We start from the raw sequence: 21257 nt of genomic DNA, 5'->3' as shown, positions 1-21257 counted from the left end.
GATTAAGTACACAAAATTCTCTTCATTACATCACCAGAGCTTGTGACTCAGTATCTTTAGCTCCTGCCTGGTATGTTGAGGGTTGTGGGTTTGAGACCTGGGGTAGGCTCTCACAAAAAAAAATTAGTTTTGTAATTGCTTATTATTTTTATTAGTTTTATAGGAATAAAAAAATCTGACTTTTTTCACCTCAGCATACAGATACAAACAAATACACTGCTGTATCCAATGTACAAGCATTATCTGCTTCTGGGTTCCCTGCCTGCTATAGAGGTCAAGATTACATAGCGAGTTTGAGTCCTGGGAGAGCCAATGGCAGGAGAAGTGAATAAGTTAAATTTAATTTATGCACTGAGCTGATAGAGGTGGCCTCGCCCCAGAGGAGGAGCTATGGAGAGATGAAGACATCGGAGAGGTGAGTATAGAAGCCGGGACGAAAGCAATGACGTGACGGGACGCGGGACTCAGCGCTCAAAGCGGGACAATCCCGCTGAATCTGGTATGGTTGGGAGCTATGCCTTTATTGTGATTTTAGGCCTGGTGTGTCGGTTTCACCACCGGTCCCACTTCACTTCAGGGTTTATTGGGAAACAGAAAGAAAACTCCCCCCACTGACGGCATGTGACCAGTGCTGTGTATAATGAGGATGATGGTGAGGCTCATTCAGTAGCTAATTGGCCAGCCCCCTTCTCTGGCTGGCTTAGTTATTGAATTGAGCCTAACAACCAGTTCCCCTTTTATAAAGGTCCTTGGGTTTAAATTCAATAATCTGCAGGGAGTTTGCATGCTCTACCCGTGTTTGTGTAAATTTCCTCATCATATTCTGGTTTCCTCTTGCTCTCCAAAAGTATACGGTCAGGCAAATTGGCTTCCTACAAAATGACCCCTAGTGCGTATGTAAGCACCATTTCTAATATTCTAAAATGTATTGAAATGATTAATCACAATCTCTGTATATCCCTCAGTAATATGTTGATTAGAGAGACTTTCGCCATTTGCACCATTTTTATGGGGCACAAAAATGTAAACGATGGTACACAGCATATGTAATCTAAAATTCCCAACTTTTATCACCAGTCTAAAAGTATCAACAAAAGTAGGTGGGGTTTGGATGAAGTGGGTGTTGTCTTATTTATGATATACAGTGAAGGAAATAATTATTTGATCCTTTGCTGTTCTTGTAAGTTTGCCCAATGACAAAGACATGAACAGTCTGGATAAGGGTAGGTTAATTTTAACATTGAGAGATAGAATATCCCCAAAAAAAATCAAGAAAATCACATTGTATAAATTAGATAAATTTATTTGCATTTTGCAGTGAGAAATAAGTATCTGATCCCTCTGGCAAACAACACTTAATACTTGCTGACAAAATCCTTGTTGGCAAGCACAGCAGTCAGACGTTGTTTGTAGTTGATGATGAGGGTTGCGCACATGTCAGGAGGAATTTTGGTCCCCTACTCTTTGCAGATCATCTCTAAATCATTAAGATTTTGAGGCTGTCGCTTGGCAACTCGGAGCTTCAACTCCCTCCATAAGTTTTCTATGGGATTAAGGTCTGGAGACTGGCTAGGCCACTCCATGACCTTAATGTGCTTCCTTTTGAGCCACTCCTTTGTTGTCTTGGCTGTATGTTTTGGGTCATTGTCTTGCTGGAAGACCCAGCCACGACCCATTTTAACCTGGCGGAGGGAAGGAGGTTGTCACTCAGGATTTTACAGTACATGGCTCCATCCATTCTCCCATTGATGCGGTGAAGTAATACTGTGCCCTATGCAGAGAAACACCCCCAAAACATAATGTTTCCACCACCATGCTTGACAGTGGGGACGGTGCTCTTTGGGTCATAGGCAGCATTTATCTTCCTCCAAACACGGCGAGTTGAGTTAATGCCAAAGAGCTTAATTTTTGTCTCATCTGACCACAGATCCTTCCCCCAATAACTCACAGAATCATCCAGGTGTTCATTGGCAAACTTCAGACGGCCTGCACATGTGCCTTCTTGAGAAGGGGGACCTTGCGGGCACTGCAGGATTTTAAACCTTTAAGGCTTAATGTGTTACCAATGGTTTTCTTGGTGACTGTGGTCCCAGCTGCCTTGAGATCATTAACAAGTTCCCCCAGTGTAGTTTTATGCTGATCTCTCACCTTCCTCATGATCAAGGATACCCCATGAGGTGAGATTTTGCATGGTGCCCCAGATCGATGTTGATTGACAGTCATTTTATATTTCTTCCATTTTCTTACTATTGCACTAACAGTTGTCTCCTTCTCACCCAACGTCTTACTTATGGTTTTGTAGTCCATTCCAGCTTTGTGCAGGTCTATGATCTTGTCCCTGACATCCTTAGAAAGCTCTTTGGTCTTGCCCATGTGGTACAGGTTAGAGTCTGTCTGATTAATTGAGTCTGTGGACAGGAGTCTTTTATACAGGTGACTATGTAAGACAGCTGTCTTTAATGCAGGTAACGAGTTGATTAGGAGCGTCTAACTGGTCTGTAGGAGCCAGAACTCATAATGGTTTGTAGGGGATCAAATACTTATTTCTCACTGCAAAATGCAAAAATATGTATGTAATTTATACAATGTGATTGTCTTGATTTTTTTTGGATATTCTATCTCTCAATGTTAAAATTAACCTACCCTTAAAATTATAGACTGTTCATGTCTTTGTCAGTGGCAAACTTACAAAAACAGCAAGGGATCAACTAATTATTTCCTTCACTGTATTTATCAAATTTAAAACCAAAAAATGGCTCAAATACAGGCACAAATCTTTGCCTGCGTATCACCTGCTTATCACAGGAGAAGATCTCATTTTCTAACTTTAAGAAAGACATAAATGCACCAAAGTTATTAGGAGGGACATACCACTAGGAGTGTTATTAGGAGGGGCGTGCCACGAGGAGTGTTATTAGGAGGGACGTACCACTAGGAGTGGTATTAGGAGGGATGTACCACTAGTAGTGTTATTAGGAGGGACGTACTACTAGGAGTGTTATTAGGAGGGATGTACCACTAGGAGTTTTATTAGGAGGGGCAAGCCACTAGGAGTGTTATAAGAAGGGGCGTGCCACTAGGAGTGTTATTAGGAGGACGTATCACTAGAAGTGTTATTAGGAGGGACGTACCACTAGGAGTGTTATTAGAAAGGGTAAGCCACTAGGAGTGTTATTAGGAGGGTCGAGCCACTAGGAATGTTATTAGGAGGGACATGCCACTAGGAGTGTTATTAGGAGGGGCGTGCCACTAGTAGTGTTATTAGGAAAGACATGCCACTAAGAGTGTTATTAGGATGGACGTGCCATGAGGAGTGTTATTAGAAGGGACGTGCCGCTAGTAGTGTTATTGGGAGGGTCGTGCCACTAGGAGTGTTATTAGAAGGGACTAGTGATGAGAAAGTGTATTCGCCACTGCTCGATACTCGATCAGGTATCATGAGTGCTCGAGTGCCATTTTTAATTATAAATTGATGAATGAGGGATTGTTTATTCAAATAAAGTGTTTTTTTCTGTGTGTTTTTTTTTTATTTTTTATTACCAGGTAAGTTATAAGGGTGTCTTATAGACATCTTTCCATTACTAACCCCTAGACTTGATAACAGCTAACATTACACAGCTGACATCAACCCCAAAAAATATTACTCTGATTGCCATCGGGAAGAGTCGGGCAAAGTGCCAGAATTGGCTCATCTAATGTGATGCGCCAATTCCGGGGCGGCTGCAGGCTGGTATATCAGCCCCCATCTGTTTGCTTTACCTTAGCTGGTTATCAAAAATGGGGAGGACCCCATGTTATTTTTTTTTAAATTATTTATTTTGTTCCCTGCAGCAACCTGGGAGTTAGAGGTGCCTCCAGGCTTCTTCCCCATGTTGTTCCCACTCCATTTGAGCTCTGTATTCATAAATTTCAGCAATTTTCCTGCCCACCCAGCCCTCCTGTTAGGGTCTTCTGGAAAAATGCTCCAATTTCTCATTGACTTCCATTATACTCCTTATTCGAGTTGAGCCCATCTGAGCGTTCGAGTACCCAGCACTTGAGCATTTTTTTGCTCGATTATCACTAGAAGGTACATGACAGGATGATTTGTTATTAGGAGAGGCGTGCCACTAGTTGTGATATTAGGAGGGGCCAGTGGCCCCATTGTATGAAGAACTATGGGAAGTGAATTATATTGCATTGAGGACCATGGGGATTGCATTATATTGTATGGAGGACCATGTGGAGCGCATTATATTGTAAGGAGGACCATGAAGAGTGCATTATATTGTATGGAGGACCATGGCAAGTGAATTATTGTTACGATACTGGCGAAGTACTGCTGGAAACCAGTAGCCGAAGGAGCACAAGCAGGAACAGCAAGCAGTTACAGATGTACTTGGATATAACAAAGGAGTTGTAGGGAAAAATCCGTAGATAAATGAGAACAGTCTGGCAAAGAGTGTTGAGGATCTGATGCTGGAACTAAGCTAACAGTTAGACACAATACTCAAACAATGAGTGAGAAATCCATATGGCTTTAAGTATGCCCAAACAGGAAACAAGATGGATTCCAAGGTTCAGAATCTGCCATTTTAGTAAAAGGCAATTGTAGAACACAACAGCAGCCTCCAGTGGTAAGGAGTGAAATTGCAGCATAATTATTAAGGTGAACAATAGCAGCCACAAGTGGTCAAACTGTAGAAAGACAACAGTAATTCTGACATTACTCCCCCCCTTCAACTACAGCCTCCGGACGATGCTTGGCTTGGTTTATTTGGGTGTTTTTGATGAAACACTTTAATCAGTCGAGGAGCACTGATATTTTCTACAGGTTCCCAAGAGTAATCTTCAGGGCCATACTCTTGCCACTTTATTAAGTACTGCAACTTGTTTTTGAATATTCTGGAATCCATGACCTTTTCAACTGTGCAATGTTCTTGCCCATCCACTTCAATAGGATCAGGAGGAGGTAAAGGACGCCCTGGAAAAGGATTGCTAGGCAAGCCTCCAGATCATTACGTCGATCATAATGAGTTTGAGTAAGGGGGCTGGCCCAAGCCAAAGCTTTATGTGTCAGTAGCATAATGATACACAATACTTTTGATAAGCTCTGGAGAGGGACAAAAGCGCACACAAAATAGGGCAACACCGTCTGGCAAAGGATAGGTACAATAAATGGTAGCACTCACCTAAAGGTGTTGTATGTAGGCACAACACCTATATGCATGAAAAGCCACTGCTGCTGCCCTGTGGCTGGAGGAAAGGGTTCTTCCAGAGGTAATGGCAAAAAAATGGAAGCTGGCACATTTAGCCGGGCTGCGCTGCAGGAATGAAGAGCCTTGGAATTCCAAAACGGTTTTAATTGATACCAACGCATTTCTGTGCCAGACGGTCATTTGGTTTTTGCACCAAAGTACAATCTGCACTGGTTGATGAATCCACGAAATTTGTCACGCTCTCCACCAAACCTGAAAGGTGGGAGTGGAAGGGTGAGTTAGGGGGGCTGGAGCAATATCTTGATTTTGTAATTGAAGGATCTGTTCATACTGCAGTGCAATTTTATTGCATAGATCTTGCACAATATTCTGTAGATCCTTTCTGAGCTTCAAATTCCATGTGTTTTGTTTTTAGTGTTTTCATATCTGCAAACAGTTCATCTTATTTACACAAACCTCCAAATTTCCCTCGGTGGCATCCACGATGAAGGCTTGAGTATCCTGTTACGATACTGGCATAGTACTACTGGAGACCAGTAGCCGAAGGAGTACGAGCCGGAACGGCAAGCGGTAGAAGAAGTTAGTAGTTAGCAAAAGGAGTTGTAGGAAACAATCCTTAGGTGAGAACAGTCTGGGAAAGAATGTTCAGGAGCTGGAGACTGGAAACTAGGCTAACAGCTAGACACAATACTCGAGCAATGAGTGAGAGATCCATGCGGCTTTAAGTAGGCCCAAACAGGAAACAAGATGGATACCACAGGTTCAGAATCTGTCATCTTAGTAAAGGGCAATTGCAGAACACAACAGCAGCCTCCAATGGTAAGGAGTGGTAATTATTAAGGTGAAAAGCAGCCTCTAGTGGTAAAACTGTAGAAGGACAACTGGAATTCTGACACCCCCCATTGAAAATAAAACAATTAAAAAAATACACATATTTGGTATGGCTGCATTCAGAAACGTCCGATGTATGGAAATATAAAATAAATTAATCAGATCGATAAACCGCAAAATAAAATGCAAACGCCAGAATTATGTTTTTTGGCTGCCACAATATTGCAAAAAATGCAATAACAGGTGATCAAAACTTAGTATCTTCTCCAAAATGGTATCAATAAAAAAGTGAGCTTGGGGCGCAAAAAATAAGCCCTCACCCAGCCTCATATCCCGAAAAATGAAAACGTTACGGGTCTCGGAAAATGGCGACAAAATCAAAACAAAATGTTAATGCAAATTTAAGAATTTAAGATTTTTTTTTCACCACTTAAACTAAAAAAAATATATACATGTTTGGTATCTGCGTACTTCTACCGACCAGAGAATCATATTGGCAGGTCAGTGTTACCATATAGAGAATATGGTAAATAAAAAAAATAAAAAAATACATTTGGAATTGCACTTTTTTTTTTTGCAATTTCACTGCTCTTGGAATTTTTTTCACATTTTCCAGTACACTATATAGTAAAATCAATGGTGTCATTCAAAAGTACAACTTGTCCCGCAAAAAAACAAGCCCTCACACGGCTATATTGACTGAAAAATAAAAAGGCTATGGCTCTTGGAAAAAGGAGAGGAAAAAACAAAAACGGAAAATGGCCTGGGTTTGAATGGATAGACATAAGCTAAAATCCTATTTGCCACCACTTTGGGGTTGTCCACTACGTTTACATTGATGTATGATCGGCCGGGGTCCCACACGCGGCACCCCACCGATGAGCTGTTATCGGTGCCGGCGGCAATTGAATAGGAGGTGGATGTGCAGTACGCCGCGGCAGCCACTACCACTTGACGGCGGAGCCCCACAGGTGAGCACTTCCGGCCGCCGCCGGCACCGATAACAGCTGATTGGCGGGGGTGCCGCGTGTAGGACCCCGGCCGATCATACATTGATGCCCTATCCTAAGGATAGGGCATCACTGTAAAAGTAGTGGACAACTTCTTTAATTGCCACAGAACATCATAAAATCTCACATTTTTTAGATTCAGAAAAGTTTATGATGCCTAATTCTCTTCTTTTCGGCGAGATCTCACATCACTTGCAGCGTTACATGAATTTTTTCCATCTCTTGCTTGATATTGTAAATTCTTTTATTGCAGTTACACAGGGCAGATGGTAATCAGTACAGATAGGTAATACACTGATTTATGCCTATATATACTGCTATATCCAGAGTATCCAGAATTTGTGATTTTTCTTTTGAACTGCACTAAACATTTTTCAGGATATGTTCAGATATGATTTTAACTGCAGTCAGAGCCTCGCTGCATGTTGGTTTTATAAAACTCGGAGGTAGTAAAAATCCATAGGTGCCTTTATCACGTAGTTCGATAGTAAAAGAATACTTGATACCCAGATCATACGCCCAGTCATCAGATCCTCCTGGAGCCAGATCTGCAAAAGGTAACAGGAGATACAGTCGTCATTTCACTTCATTCAGAGATGTGAATAAATGAAGGATGAACTTAACAATCACGAGCTGCGTATTGTAGATATGACGCGCCCCCTGGGGCCGTGGGGTACTCGGTAGCTGGGCCGGTCGGTGCTGGGGACGTCACGGTTGCAGTGACCCGGTCCGTGACCCCGGGCGGTCAAATTAAAGGAAAAGGGAATAAAGTTTTTAGAGATAATGTTCGTGATGCCACCTGTGGAATGCGGCTATATGGGGCCGCCGCTGCGATGCAGATTCTCTGGAGCTGATGGTGACGCAGCAGAGTTGGTTCAGCTCTCCACAGGCAGAGCTAAGCTCCAGGGCAGTATATGTAGAATTGTGGAGGTGGATGTTGTTGGTGCGGTGTAATGCAGGTGATGGCGCAGATAATGACCAGTCCACAGCTTAATGGCGGTTTCCTCTTATCTTTACTTGCGGTTTGTTAAGCAGACCGGGGCACGGGTACTAGCTGGTAGTAGTGGTCCGGGTGGCCTTGAAGCAAGTTGGGGATCCACCTCGCCAGGTGAAGTTGTAGGCCTTCCCTCTGCGCTATTCTCTTTGGCCCTGCTGCTTGAAGCTACGCTGCGGCCCTCGTCCCTGAGTAAAACGTCTTTTTTCTCACCCATATGGCAGGCAGCTCGGGCTTTCCTCAAGTGTCGCTTCCACGTGGCAGTGCTGGGCCCTATGATGCTGCTGTGCCGCCGGGCATCTGGTGGGGCCAGGAGACCTGCAATCTCCTGCCCTCCGGATTCAGCTGCTGGGCCTTCAGTGCCCCACAACCACGGACTCCAGTGTCCGGTTCCTTTGCGCTTCCCTCTGGGGTGAGCTTTTCCACAGCTCCCTTCCCCAGGTCCTTACTCATCGTTCTCCTGTCTCCAACTCCTCTCAACTCACTTTTACTAACCTCGCCTCCAGATTCCAGTTTGAAGGGGAGGAGCTCCCCTTTCTGGTCTGGAGCCAGGAAAGTGTTGTATGCTGGTAAACCTGACTAGGAAACCCCTCCTTGCTTCCAGGCATGGCATCACCCCCTGTTAGGGAGGCAATGCCACTGTGTCAACCGGACTTCTGGGGTGCCACATTCCCCCCTAGTTAGCTTTAGTACTCCCGGACTGAGGACACCTTTAGAATTAAACAATTAACAACAATAGCGATTCATATTGCAAATAGTTTACAAAATCACAAAAAGGCAAAAATTGCAGAATAAGAAAAAACCAAACTAAACTTGGGAACAGTCATTGCGGCACTTAGTCTTTACGGCACAATCCGGGAATTGTCTTTTTCCGGGCTCTTGAAGGTTGGTTGGTGGGAACCGCCTCAACCCACTTCAGGGCTTCAGGGCACTCTGTTGGTGGGCCTGGTTTTCGGCCACGCCTGCATTTTATTTTAAAGGCCAACAATTAACTTTATTCAACATTGTCCTGACCACACCTAGTCCTGTGGTCCATTTGTCCATAAATTTAATAACTATATACACTCACGATTACTTAAAAGTTCTTACAGGAAGTCTCTGTAGGCTCTCATACTTAACAATTGCAACTATATAACATATACTATCATTTTACTATTTTTTAGTCCCTATAACGGGCAGGGAGCTGACCTATGGTACTATGGATTGATCTACGCAGTACATTTGTTGCCAATGACCTACTTGGGTATCTAGTGTCTACTGCTGGTGTGGTGGGCTCAGTGTGGACTACACTACGGTTAGTCTGAGGTAACACCGGTAGGCTTGGTAGTCTTCTACGACTTCTTTGACTCACCATGGGTATGACAGATTCACCGCTAGCAGGGGGTAGATTCTCCTGATCCGCTGCTGATGAAGCATCTGTTTCTGGGGCTGACTGGTCTCTCTGCTGTTCTAGAGTCTCTGCGGCTTCCAGTGAGGCTACTTGGGGAAAGGTCAGGACAGGTACCACGATTGCTTGGTTCACCTGCGTCCAAGACCGGGGAAATTCTCCAAGGATGGTTTGAACCTTCTCTTCCACCTTTTCTGTGTGCTGGGGGCTGTTTTGGTCTTCCTCTTGGTGTCTCAATTGATCAGGGCATATCTTCAGGTGGTCTCTTGAGACTGCCGCCAAAGTCTCTCTTCCATCTTTACTGATGAGGCATACCTTGGTGTTGTCGAAACTTGAAGGTAAGACGGTGTATGGCTCAATCTCCCACTGATCATCTAATTTGTGAACTCGTCTCTTCCTTTTGAGTACCTGTTCTCCAGGTGACAAGGGAACTGCAGGTGCATGCTGATTATAAGTTCTCTCCTGCCTCTGTCTCGCCTGGGACAAACGTCTCTCCACACATTCTTGCACCTTGCGGTATTGTTGCTGCTGCTCCGTATCCCAATCTGCATCTGGTGATGTCATCTCAGGTGTTAAAACACCCATGTCTAAGTCAATGGGTAGCTTGCCAGGTCTTGCCCTCATCAGGTAGGCGGGTGTACAGTGGCGGGATGTGGTTATATAGGTCCACCAAATCTGGTAACTTCTCTGGCCACAGTCTGCGTTCTTCAAGGGGCAACGTCTTCAACAGGTCTATTACCACCTGGTTCATTTTCTCGCACAACTCGTTGGTCTGGGGATGATACGGCGTCATCCTTATTTTCTTGCAGCCGTACAAGTTACAGAATTCCTGAAACACTTCTGCTTCAAAGGCTGGGCCTTGGTCGGTAAGCACTCGCTCAGTTCAACCATGCGGGCGACAAAAGTGTTGTTGAAACGCTTTGGTTGCTGTCTTAGCCGTCTGGTCCTTCACTGGCACTACTACCAGAAAACGAGAGTAGTGGTCTACTTTGGTGAGAGTGTAGACATAGCCTGACCGGCTTGGAGCTGGCTTCACATGGTCCAAGGCTATCAGTTCAAGTGGTTGTTTGGTGATTATGGGCTGCAGGGCAGCCCTCTGGCTATTAAGGTCTTTCCGTCTCAGGTTGCATGGACCACATTCTCGACACCATCTCTCGATTGCTTTCCTCATGCCAGCCCAGTTGAATCGCTCACGTAGCAGGACTTCTAACTTCTTCCACCCGAAGTGTCCTGCTCCATCATGGTACTCTTCTAAGACCATTGGCGCATCTCGCCTCGGGATTACCACCTGCCAGACCAGTTTGTGTGTCCGGGAGTTGATGCTTCTCTGACACAGCTTTCCCTCTTAGATGAACAGCTTGCCCTTCTCCTTCCACAACTGTTGCGTCTCCTGTGGAGCATCTGGACCAGGGTGCAAGTCAGCTTGTGTCAACAACTCCTTTACTAGGTGGACAGCTGGGTCGCTATTCTGCGTATCTGCCCATCCACAGTGGGGCAATGGGATAAACGTGGCCTCTCTGTTGGCGGAGAGCTTGTTCCTCACACAGTGGGAGCACTGGGCCACCCCGTGATGATGGAAAGCCGGTAGCTCTATCTCCTCCAGCTCTTCTGGGTCTTCTCCCCCATCTGGCAAGTTGGGCATCCTGGACAGCGCATCAGCATTAGCGTTTGTATGCCCCGCCCGATACTTGATGGTAAACTCGTAGTTGGACAGCCGGGCCATCGATTGCTGCTCCAGCGCACCTAGCTTAGCCGTTTCAAGGTGGGTCAGCGGATTATTGTCTGTGAAGATTGTAAACTTCGCTGAAGCCAGGTAGTGTTTGAAGCGCTCTGTTACAGCCCAGACTATGGCTAAAAACTCCAACTTGAAGGAACTATAGTTGTCGGGGTTCCTTTCCGTGGGACGGAGCTTCCTGCTGACGTAGGCAATCACTCTCTCTGCCCTGCTGTACCTGGGACAGCACCGCTCCCAATTCCACATTGCTGGCATCCGTATAGCGTACAAAGGGTTGGCCATAGTCGGGGTAGGCCAGGACTTCGTCTCCTGTAAGAGCCACTTTCAGTCGAGTGAAGGATTCTTCTTCTATTTTACTCCATTTGAACGGAGGATTTGGGTTCTTGCCGCACTTCTTTGATAGTGGAGGGTCTTGGCCAGTCCTTGGTCACGGTGACTTTTTCAGGCTCTGGTGCTACACCTTCGGCGCTTACCACATGACCTAGGTACTGCACCTTAGGCTTCAACAGGTGGCACTTGGACGGTTTTACCTTCAGGCCAAATCCAGATAGAGCTTCCAACACCTCGGCCCGGTGCTCCAGGTGGTCTTCGTATGTCTTTGAGTAGACTATTACGTTGTCTAGGTACAGCAGAACAGTTTCAAAGTTTTTGTGTCCCAGGCAACACTCCATTAACCTCTGGAAAGTTTCCCGGGGTGTTGCAGAGCCCGAATGGCATGCAGCTGAACTCGCAGAGGCCCATTGGTGTCATAAACGCGGTTTTCTCTCTGTCTGCCTCTGCCACAAGAACTTGCCAATACCCACTGATGAGATCCAAAGTGGAGAAATAGTTAGCGGATCTTAGTGCAGCTAATGATTCCTCAATTCTGGGTAATGGGTAGGCGTCTTTATGTGTAATGCGGGTAATCTGCCTATAATCAACACACATCCTCATTGTACCATCTTTCTTTCTAACGAGGACTAATGGAGCTGCCCAGGGGCTGCAACTATCTCTGATCACCCCAGCCTCCTTCATCCTCCTAACATTCCTTTGGCACATTGATAGTGAGCTGGGGGTACAGGCCGGTACCTCTCTTTAATGGGCGGATGATCTCCTGTGTGGATATGATGTTGGACCCCTTTTACCTGCCCAAAGTCGAGTGGGTGTTTGCTAAAGACTTGCTCATATTCTTGGACCACCCGGTACACTCCATGCTTTTGGTGCAAAAAGGTGGAGTCTGTGCCTACTTGTAGCTTCTGACACCAATCCTCCTTCTGCCCCTTGGAGCCATTATCCTCCGCCTGGTCAGATGGAGGCAAGTGTTTCACAGCCTTTATTGCGTTGTTACTGACAGTGACAGCTTAGCAAGGGTGGCATACCGGGGTAAATAGACCTCTTTCTCCCCACAATTCAGAATGCGTATCGGTACTCTCCCCTTGCGCACATCGACCACCCCCCTGGCTGTCAAGATGGTGGGCCTACTATCAGAGTACACGGGTTCTACCAGGGCCTGATAATCTTGACCCCTGAGACCTATTGCTGCCCGACACCATATTAACATTTCACTCCTAGGGGGCATTGTAATGGGGAATGAATCACTCACTCTGACACTGCCGACTTCTCCACCAGACAGCTCTACCTGTTGTCTCTGCATCAGGGCTTTGCTGACTAGAACTGGCAGTCTCTGCGACCTGTTGCAACAATACAGTAATTTCCCCAAGACAATTCTCTATCACATTGGTGCTTATAGTTATCATAGGATGAATTTCTCGGCAATCAATACTATAATAATCATCCCTTGTGATAGCAATTGTACTCGGCTAACCTTTATGGTCACCTCTTTATACCCCACCTGAGGCAAGGGCTAACCATTGCTGGCAAAGATGTTAATATGTTCATCTGGACTGCGGGTAATGTCTGAATCAGTCCAGTATCGTTTATAAATGATATATGGCATCGTTGTCACCTGGGAACCAGTGTGCAGCAATGCGTCCATCGGGATGCCATCAAGCACGACAGGTAGGACCGGTCATCCTTCCACGTACTTGTCTCGCCAGCTTTGTGGGCCTGGTCGTCTTACTCCTGGGGGTTGGCCCTCTGCCCCAGGGGTTTCTCGTTTAAATCGCAGAATCTTGCGAGGTGCCCCGCCTTTTGACAGCGGTGGCAGATGGGTTGTCCATCCTGGTCGTAGCTATCGCTGTTTCTCCCTCTGGTCGGTGGAATTCTTCTCTGTCGTCACCACGGGACGTCATCTGGACTGGAAGCCAGCTGGATCCTTTCCTTTGGAGACACTTGCATGGCCTGCACGGTTTTGGTTAGTGTAGCCACACTTTTGGTCAGCTCCTGGACCTGAAGGCGTAGGTCTGCAGAGGGGTCATTGTGGCGCCCCTGCGGGTTCAGTCGCCACAGAGGTACTGCATCCCACCAAGAGATGTGGTATACCACTCTCAGGTAAGGATGGAGTACTGCCCGGGACCCACCCACCTGCATCCAACACTACACCATTCCAAACCAGCAGGCGGGGCAAGATGCACTGGCCCTGGTTGGAAGTGGGGGGAACCAAGAGAGGGGGAACCATGTAGTGGGTGTGGGTGGAGGAAGCAGACAGGGGAGCACTTTGAGTAGGAGTACAAAAAGGGAACCATCTTGGAAGAGACAGTTCAGTCTGAGAGGAGAAAGAGTGGGAGCAGGAGCTCTGTAGGAGCTCTGCTCAGAAAGAGAGGAAAGAGGAGCGGGCCTAGACTGAGAGGCCCAGGAGGACAGGCTGGAAGAGGATGGGAGCAGAGGGAAGGCTCCAGGAACAGAGGGGATCCCAGGGGCACGGCGAGTGCGGAAGCCACCTGTGCGTCCTAATCAACAAGGACGTGGAGGGATCAGGCCGCAAAGGGGACCGGCCCCTAACTAGTGGAGAACAACCAGTCTCAGCTAGGAACCGGAGGCTACTGTACTTGCAGGAGACTGCACGTTGCCCGCCAAAATCCGAGGCTACCGGCTTGGGACACTGGTTGCGAAGCGCAGGGCAGGAGGGTGAGAGCCAGCGCAGGAAGACGACCGAGGAAGGCACACAGAATCGGGCCCCGTTAAGTATTCCTGAGGTACCTGGGAGATTGCTGAACCCCTCCCTTGGTGAACACAGGACGGCGTGGGAGGTTACCCTGGCACTGGTAACCTGGAGTCTGACAACTGTGAGTAAATCTGAAGACTGCATCCCCACTGTGTCCTAGAATTATTATCTGCGCCATCACCTGCATTAGACTGCACCAACCACAGCTACCTCTTAGTATCACTACATCCTGTCCTGGAGCTAAGCTCTGTCTGTGGAGAGCTAAACCAACTCTGCTGCGTCACCATCAGCTCCAGAGGATCTGCACCGCAGCGGCGGCTCCATATAGCCGCATACCACAGGTGGTGTCACGAACATTCTCTATAAAAACTACATTCCCCTTTTCACTTTTCCCCTTTAATTGACCACCCTGGGTCACGGACCGGGTCACTGCCACTGTGACTTCCCCCAGCATCGACTGGCCCGGCTACCGAGTACCCCACAGCCCAGGGGGCGAAAAGGATGCCATCTCCTGGTGGTATGTGATAGCTGGGCGCCGGAGGGATGCAGTGCCACTTGGGGTTGGTTCTCGCAGCACCCGGATGGCTCGGTCTTTAAATTGCGCAAAGTCCAGATCAGGGTTTTGCAGAGCCATTATGCGCAGCTGTGTCCGGTGAGCGTTAGACAGGAGTCCCTCGATAAACTGCTCAGTTAGCAATCTGTCCTCGCTTTGCACACTGTCGGGGTCTACCTGTTTAATGGCCCGCAGTGCCTCCTGCAGGTTTAGAGCATAGTCCCGTACACTGTCCTGCACCCTTTGTTTGCACACGTAGAACTTCATTTTAATCTCTGCTGCTGTGCGGGTGTCAAAGGTATCCTTCAACTGGGCCAGTAATTCTTTAACAGTGCTTTTGTCCCTGCCTGGCCAGGACTTCACCTCCCTCTCGGCTGCACCGATTAGCTGGCCTATAAGGATGCTGACTTTCTGCTCCTCAGACAGGGGGTACACTTGGAGCAAACTGCGGAGTCTCTCCTCAAAGTTGCTCAGGGTGTGCGACTCCCCTGAGTACTGGGGCAACCACGCCGCCCCTGGTATAAACGGCATGGATGACGGCATCACAGTGGCGGTGGCCGCGCCCGCGGCTGAATCCTCTCCCAGGTTGGGCATCTTCCTCCCCCCTAGTGAACCTCAGCCAGGTTCTGGGTTTCTCCTGGCGTACCAGTATGCTGCTCTGCAGGCGAGAGGGATTGCTTACCCGGCAGTTCCGGTTCGGGGCCTCTTGCTTCCCCTCGGCTGATGGCAAATGACGTGATTATGCAGCTCAGCAAAGTCTATGGCACACAGTACCTGGTTATACCGGGCTTCGTTTATCCTGTTCGTGACGCCAAGTTGATGCGCCCCCTGGGGCCGTGGGGTATTCGGTAGCCGGGCCGGTTGGTGCTGGGGACTTCACGATGGTAGTGACCCGGTCCGTGGCCCCGGGCGGTCAAATTAAAGGAAAAGTAAAAGGGAATAAAGTTTTTAGAGATAATGTTCGTGATGCCACCTGTGATATGCGGCTATATGGGGCCGGCGATGCAGTGAAGATCCTTTGGAGCTGATGGTGACGCAACAGAGTTGGTTCAGCTCTCCACAGGCAGAGCTAAGCTCCAGGGCAGTATATGTAGAATTGTGGAGGTGGATGTTGTTGGTGTGGTGTAATGCAGGTGATGGAGCAGATAATGACCAGTCCACAGCTTAATGGCTTTCTTGCGGTTTGTTAAGCAGACCGGGGCACAGGTACTAGCTGGTAGTAGAGGTCCGGGCGGCCTGGAAGCAAGTTGGGAATCCACCTCGCCAGGTGAAGTTGTAGGCCTTCCCTCTGCGCTATTCTCTTTGGCCCTGCTTCTTGAAGCTACGCTGCGGCCCTCGTCCCTGAGTAAAACGTCCTTTTTCTCACCCGCATGGCACGCAGCTCGGGCCTTCCTCAAGTGTCGCTCTCACGTGGCGGTGCTGGGCCCTATGTGCTGCTGTGCCGCCACGCGTCTGGTGGGGCCAGGAGACCTGCAATCTCCTGCCCTCTGGATTCAGCTGCTGGGCCTTAAGTGCCCCACAACCACAGACTCCGGTGTCCGGTTCCTTTGCGTTTCCCTCTGGGGTGAGCTTATCCACAGCTCCCTTCCCCAGGTCCTTCCTCGTCGTTCTCCTGTCTCCAACTCCTCTCATCTCACTCTAACTAACCCAGCCTCCAGATTCCAGTTTGAAGCGGAGGAGCTCCCCTTTCTGGTCTGGAGCCAGGAAAGTGTTGTATGCTGGTAAACGTGATTAGGGGACCCCTCCTTGCTTGCAGGCATTGCATCACCCCCTGTGAGGGAGGCAATGCCACTGTGGCAACCGGACTCCTGGGGTGCCACAGATACATATGTGCTACTTAATGCGGTGCCAAAGAGTGCCTCATATTCTCTGCCTTAGGCCACGTTCACACGTTCAGTATTTTGCCAGTATTTTACCTCAGTATTTGTAAACCAAATCCAGGAGTGGGTGATAAATACAGAAGTGGTGACGTGTTTCTATTATACGTTTCCTCTAATTGTTCCACGGCTGATTTTAGCTTTCAAATACTGAGGTAAAATACTGACCAAATACTGAATGTGTGAATGTGGCTTTACACACAACCAGGCAATATTGGAAGTACTGTCAGGCCACGTTCAGTATTTGGTGAGATTTTACCTCAGTATTTGTAAGCCAAAACCAGGAGAGGAACAGTCAGAGGAAAAGTATCATAGAAACACATCACCACTTGGTTTTGGCTTACAAATACTGAGGTAAAATACTGACCAAATACTGAACGTGTGCACGTGGTCTAAGAAATATGGTTGAACAGTATCTTCTCACCTCTGTCACATCATCATAGTGACGAAAATGCGGTGACAAACTGTTTACGTGGAAATGGAATCACTTACAAATAGTGTCGGCTCCTGCACCCAATGAATATTTGCTTTTGTTTTTTGACTTTATTGTTTCTGCAACTTTATTTGCGATCCGCAACTACAAATGAAAAATAAGCATCTTAGTCAAACTGAATGGAAATACATGTAGTTACCTCTGTTTACTGGCAAAACTAAACAGAAGCAAAACGCATAAGAGTATATGCACATGGTTAGTATTTGTAACAGATTCTTCTGCTGCAAAACCCAGAGTATTGGCAGGAAACATGCTGAGTAAAATGCACACATTTTTGTATGTGTTTTTTACGCTTTTTTACTTGCATTTTTTTTCCCCATTTGAATGGGTAAAAAAACGCTGCATACAACACCAAGGCTATGTGCCCACGATGCAGAAATGCTCCGGATTTTTCCTGAGCGTTTCTGCATCTCCCTGGCAGAAAAAATGCATGCGGATTGTACATGCGTTTTTTCTGTCAGGGAAAAGCGTTTGTCAAGCGTTTTTAGCATGCGATTTCGCATGCTTTTGTCAAGCGCTTTTCCAAGCGAATTTAGCATCACTTTGAAAAGTGCTTGAAAGTTGGTCACACAATATAAATCCATGCAACCGGCATGGATTTATATTGTGTGACCAACATAATGTTAAAAAATTAGAACGTAAAAAATAACCTTATACTCACCTTTCCGGCGGCCTCAGTCTGCTCCCGGCGTCGCTGCTGGCTCCGTGGCGGGTACCGGTAATGTAAAAGGACCTTCCATGACGTCAGCGGTCATGTGACAGGTCACGTGACCGCTGACGTCATGGAAGGTCCTTTTACATTATCGGTACCCGCCTCGGAGCCAGCAGCGACACCGGGAGCAGAGCGGGGGCCATCAGAAGGTGAGTATAAGGTTATTTTTTATTTGAATTATTTTTTTACTTACAGGTACTATGGTACCCGGGTCTGGAGGAGAGTCTCCACTTCTCCAGACCAGGGTACCATCCGCTCATTAATCGCATAAGATCCGCATGACTACTTGCAGTCATGCGGATCTTATGCGATCCAATGCAAGTCAATGGCGGCGATTTCGCAGTGAAATCGGACTAGAATTGATCTTGCTGCGTGTTTTACCGCAATGCGAATTCGTAGCGGAAATTTCCGCATGTTGTGCACTGCACATGCGGATTTGCATTGCAGTAAATGGCAGACCTATTACAAGCGATTTTAATGCGTTTTTGTGGCGTTTTCACAGCAAAAATACGCTGCAAAAACGCAATAAAATAGTTTTGTGTGCACATAGCCTAAAATAATTGACATGCTGCAGATTTGAAAAAAAGACTTTGAAGATTAAAATCTGCAAGGAAAAAATGTGCATGAAGTTTCAGAAATCTCATTCACTTTGCTTGCGCTGTAAAGCATGTTTTTTTCTGCAGAAAACAAACACGGCAGAGCGCAAGGTCCTAAAATCTGTGTAATAGGTTTATAATATGTTTATTCCTTTAAAATTATATCTTTGAAATGTACTTGTACTATAGATTAGTGTTTTATTTTCTTTATACTGTATACATATCATACTATGATTACATCTTAAACCTGAGATATGATGGTTCAGATTCTAGGTTGTAGACCAAGAAAACCAAAACTATTATTGCATGTGACATCAAGTGGCATGTGTCATTTTGTATATGAACATACGAAATGGGCATTTGATTCTTACCAGTTCATCGTGATCTTTTGATTTCTCTGTGGTATATGAATAAGGAAACAGCACCATCTGGGAGTACGAATGCATTGTTATGTAGCCTTTTATTGTATCTTTGTGCTGTCTGATAAAGTTAGCCACTGCAGCCACTTCAGGCTCAGATTCTGGGAACGGTCCACAGTATGTGTCCTGGCAAGGATTTTTGGAGGCACCCTTCCCTGGAACATAATGTGATAATATGCATTATTGGTGCATAGTTGTTATTAGAAGAGAATACAAGAATATTTATCTGATGATGTCTACCACCATATGAGTGGCAACCAAATTGGTTGAAATTTCAGAACCTATAGTTATCTACAATGCTCGTTACTGCTATTTGATATCCACTATGCTGCTGCTTTTGTCTGTGAGCTACATAGAGAAAAGTGAGCAGCAATCCCCCATGTGTCTGCATATAGGAGCTAATCACCATCCACTAGCTCTGAGACAACTAAAATTAGAGCTAGAGCCTGCAGAGGGGAAAAAGTGGTGAAAATGCCATTTTTCACAGAATGGCTACTCCTCATGTACACATGACTGCTTATCTGAAGAGTTGCCTTAAAGAGGTTGTCCACTACTTTAGCACTGATGACCTATCCTCGGGATAGGTCGTCAATGTCTGATCTGCCGGGGTCCAACACCTGGCACCCCCGCCAATCAGTTATTATCGGTGCTGGCGGCTGTGGCCTCCAGCCGGAAGTACTTACTTGCCGAGCTTGGCAGTCTACTTGTAGTGGCCGCCGCAATGTGCTACACATTCACCTCTTATTGATTTGAATAGGAGGTGGATGCGCAGTACCTCGCTGCAGCCACTACAAGTAGACAGCTAAGCTCGGCAAGTAAGTACTTTCAGGCGGAGCCCACCAGCACCGATAACAGTTGATCAGCGGGGCTGCCGGGCTTCGGACCCCAGCTGATCAGACATTGATGGCCTATCTTAAGGATAGGCCATCAATGTAAAAGTAGTGGACAACTTTAAGTTACAGGTAGATTTGAACTCTATGGCTATGCAAGGAATGGATTAGAAATAAGGAGGATTAATTAGCACAATATGTTAGACCTAAAAAAGATTAATTACCCCAGTATGCTAGAACTAAAAACAACAAAAATAACTGCATAACGGGGGAAAACATACCGCACCACCCAGCATCAAAGTTTCGGTTAAGGTCGGTCCCATAGCATTTGTTATTTAGATGCATAGATCGATTCTTCCTCCACATTCGATTCTAATCACATATTAGAAAATATGTTATGCTCTTACCCTTTTTGTATAATCCTATTTATTACACACCATTCAGTTACATTGTTAATAATGTTGCTACATATACAAGACGTTGATATCTGTTCTTGGACTTTCTCAGGACTTAAACAATGATTTCTAAACAATATTGCATTTCTTACATGATTATTCATGTTCACTTGATATTTTCTTAGGATACTGTTAAGGCAACAGAAAACTCATTCTAAGGCCCCTTTCATATGTCCAACTTTCAGTGTGTGCTGAACCTACTTTTACTTTTTATGCATGCTGCTATATGACATTTTGGAGATTAAATTTAAAAATGTCTACTCCAAAACCTTAAAGAGAACCTGTCAGCATGATTTTGTAATGTAAAGTAAATAAATGGCTGTAATGATGCTGTAATACTGATCATATTGATGCCTTTGGTGAAGAAATCCACTTTTTGTTCTTCATTAATCACCATATGAACTTTTCTGCTAATTAGATTTTGGTGTACAGGGGCGGGAGTGTGCACTGGGTCTTCTCCTCCCTGTCTGTGATTCCTCAGTCCCTCCCCCTGCCTCTGGTCTGTGAATGTCCTGCCTCCTCTGTTTGAGATTTCAGCAGTGACCTGTCATTTACAGACTGGAAGCAGGTGGAGGGTCTGGGGAATCACATACAGGGAGGAAAAGATCCACTGCAAACTACCCCTGTGCAGTAAAATCTAATTAGCAGAAAACTTCCAATGCTGATTACAGAAGAACAACAAAGTGGATTTCTTCACCAAAGGCATCAATTTAATCTGTGTTACAGCTATGTCTGTACTTTACATTCCAAAATCGTGCTGACAGATTCTCTCTAAAAGTGTTTCTTTAGAGTCATTCAGAGGTGTAGTTCATATTGTCCTTCTTATTACCGTTCTAAATAGCTCTGCAATGCACACGCCCGGGCTGAGCGGCGTGTGCGTGTATATGTAGTGATTCCACTTGACCGTGCCGGAGAGTGAATGCCTGGAGGGGCGTAACTAAGTATTCACCCGATCCGACCAGGGTCGCACGACGGCATACGACGCCAGTGCACCAAGGAGGAACCGAGCAGTGGGACCAGGTGCTACTCCAGGACAGACCCCGGACACGGCTGTTGACCCACACAGGGGAATACAGGAACAGACAGGTTAGGCTGGCACACAGACTGGTGGGTATAGGCAGGCA

The 21257-nt window shown here is 46.4% G+C and overlaps 1 protein-coding gene across 1 annotated transcript in view; it reads right to left on the bottom strand.

Moving 5' to 3' along the window:
• Window positions 1-7269: 7269 nt before the first annotated feature.
• CPB2 (carboxypeptidase B2) overlaps window positions 7270-21257 on the bottom strand; it is an 85015-nt gene continuing 71027 nt past the window's right edge. The window contains exons 9-12 of the mRNA XM_073663841.1: window positions 19960-20050; window positions 18801-19003; window positions 17121-17205; window positions 7270-7587 (exon numbers count right to left, since the gene is read on the bottom strand). Coding sequence (XP_073519942.1) covers window positions 7403-7587; window positions 17121-17205; window positions 18801-19003; window positions 19960-20050 — 564 coding nt within the window. The 3' untranslated portion in view covers window positions 7270-7402. The remainder of the gene's footprint in view (window positions 7588-17120; window positions 17206-18800; window positions 19004-19959; window positions 20051-21257) is intronic.

Source organism: Phyllobates terribilis, unplaced genomic scaffold (genome assembly GCF_046119375.1).
Source record: "Phyllobates terribilis strain yellow unplaced genomic scaffold, ASM4611937v1 Scaffold_2__4_contigs__length_985480577, whole genome shotgun sequence".
In the NCBI taxonomy this organism is placed as follows: Eukaryota; Metazoa; Chordata; class Amphibia; order Anura; family Dendrobatidae; genus Phyllobates; species Phyllobates terribilis.
The sequence above is the reverse complement of the archived record's forward strand: the minus strand, read 5'-3'. Positions and strand labels throughout refer to the sequence as shown.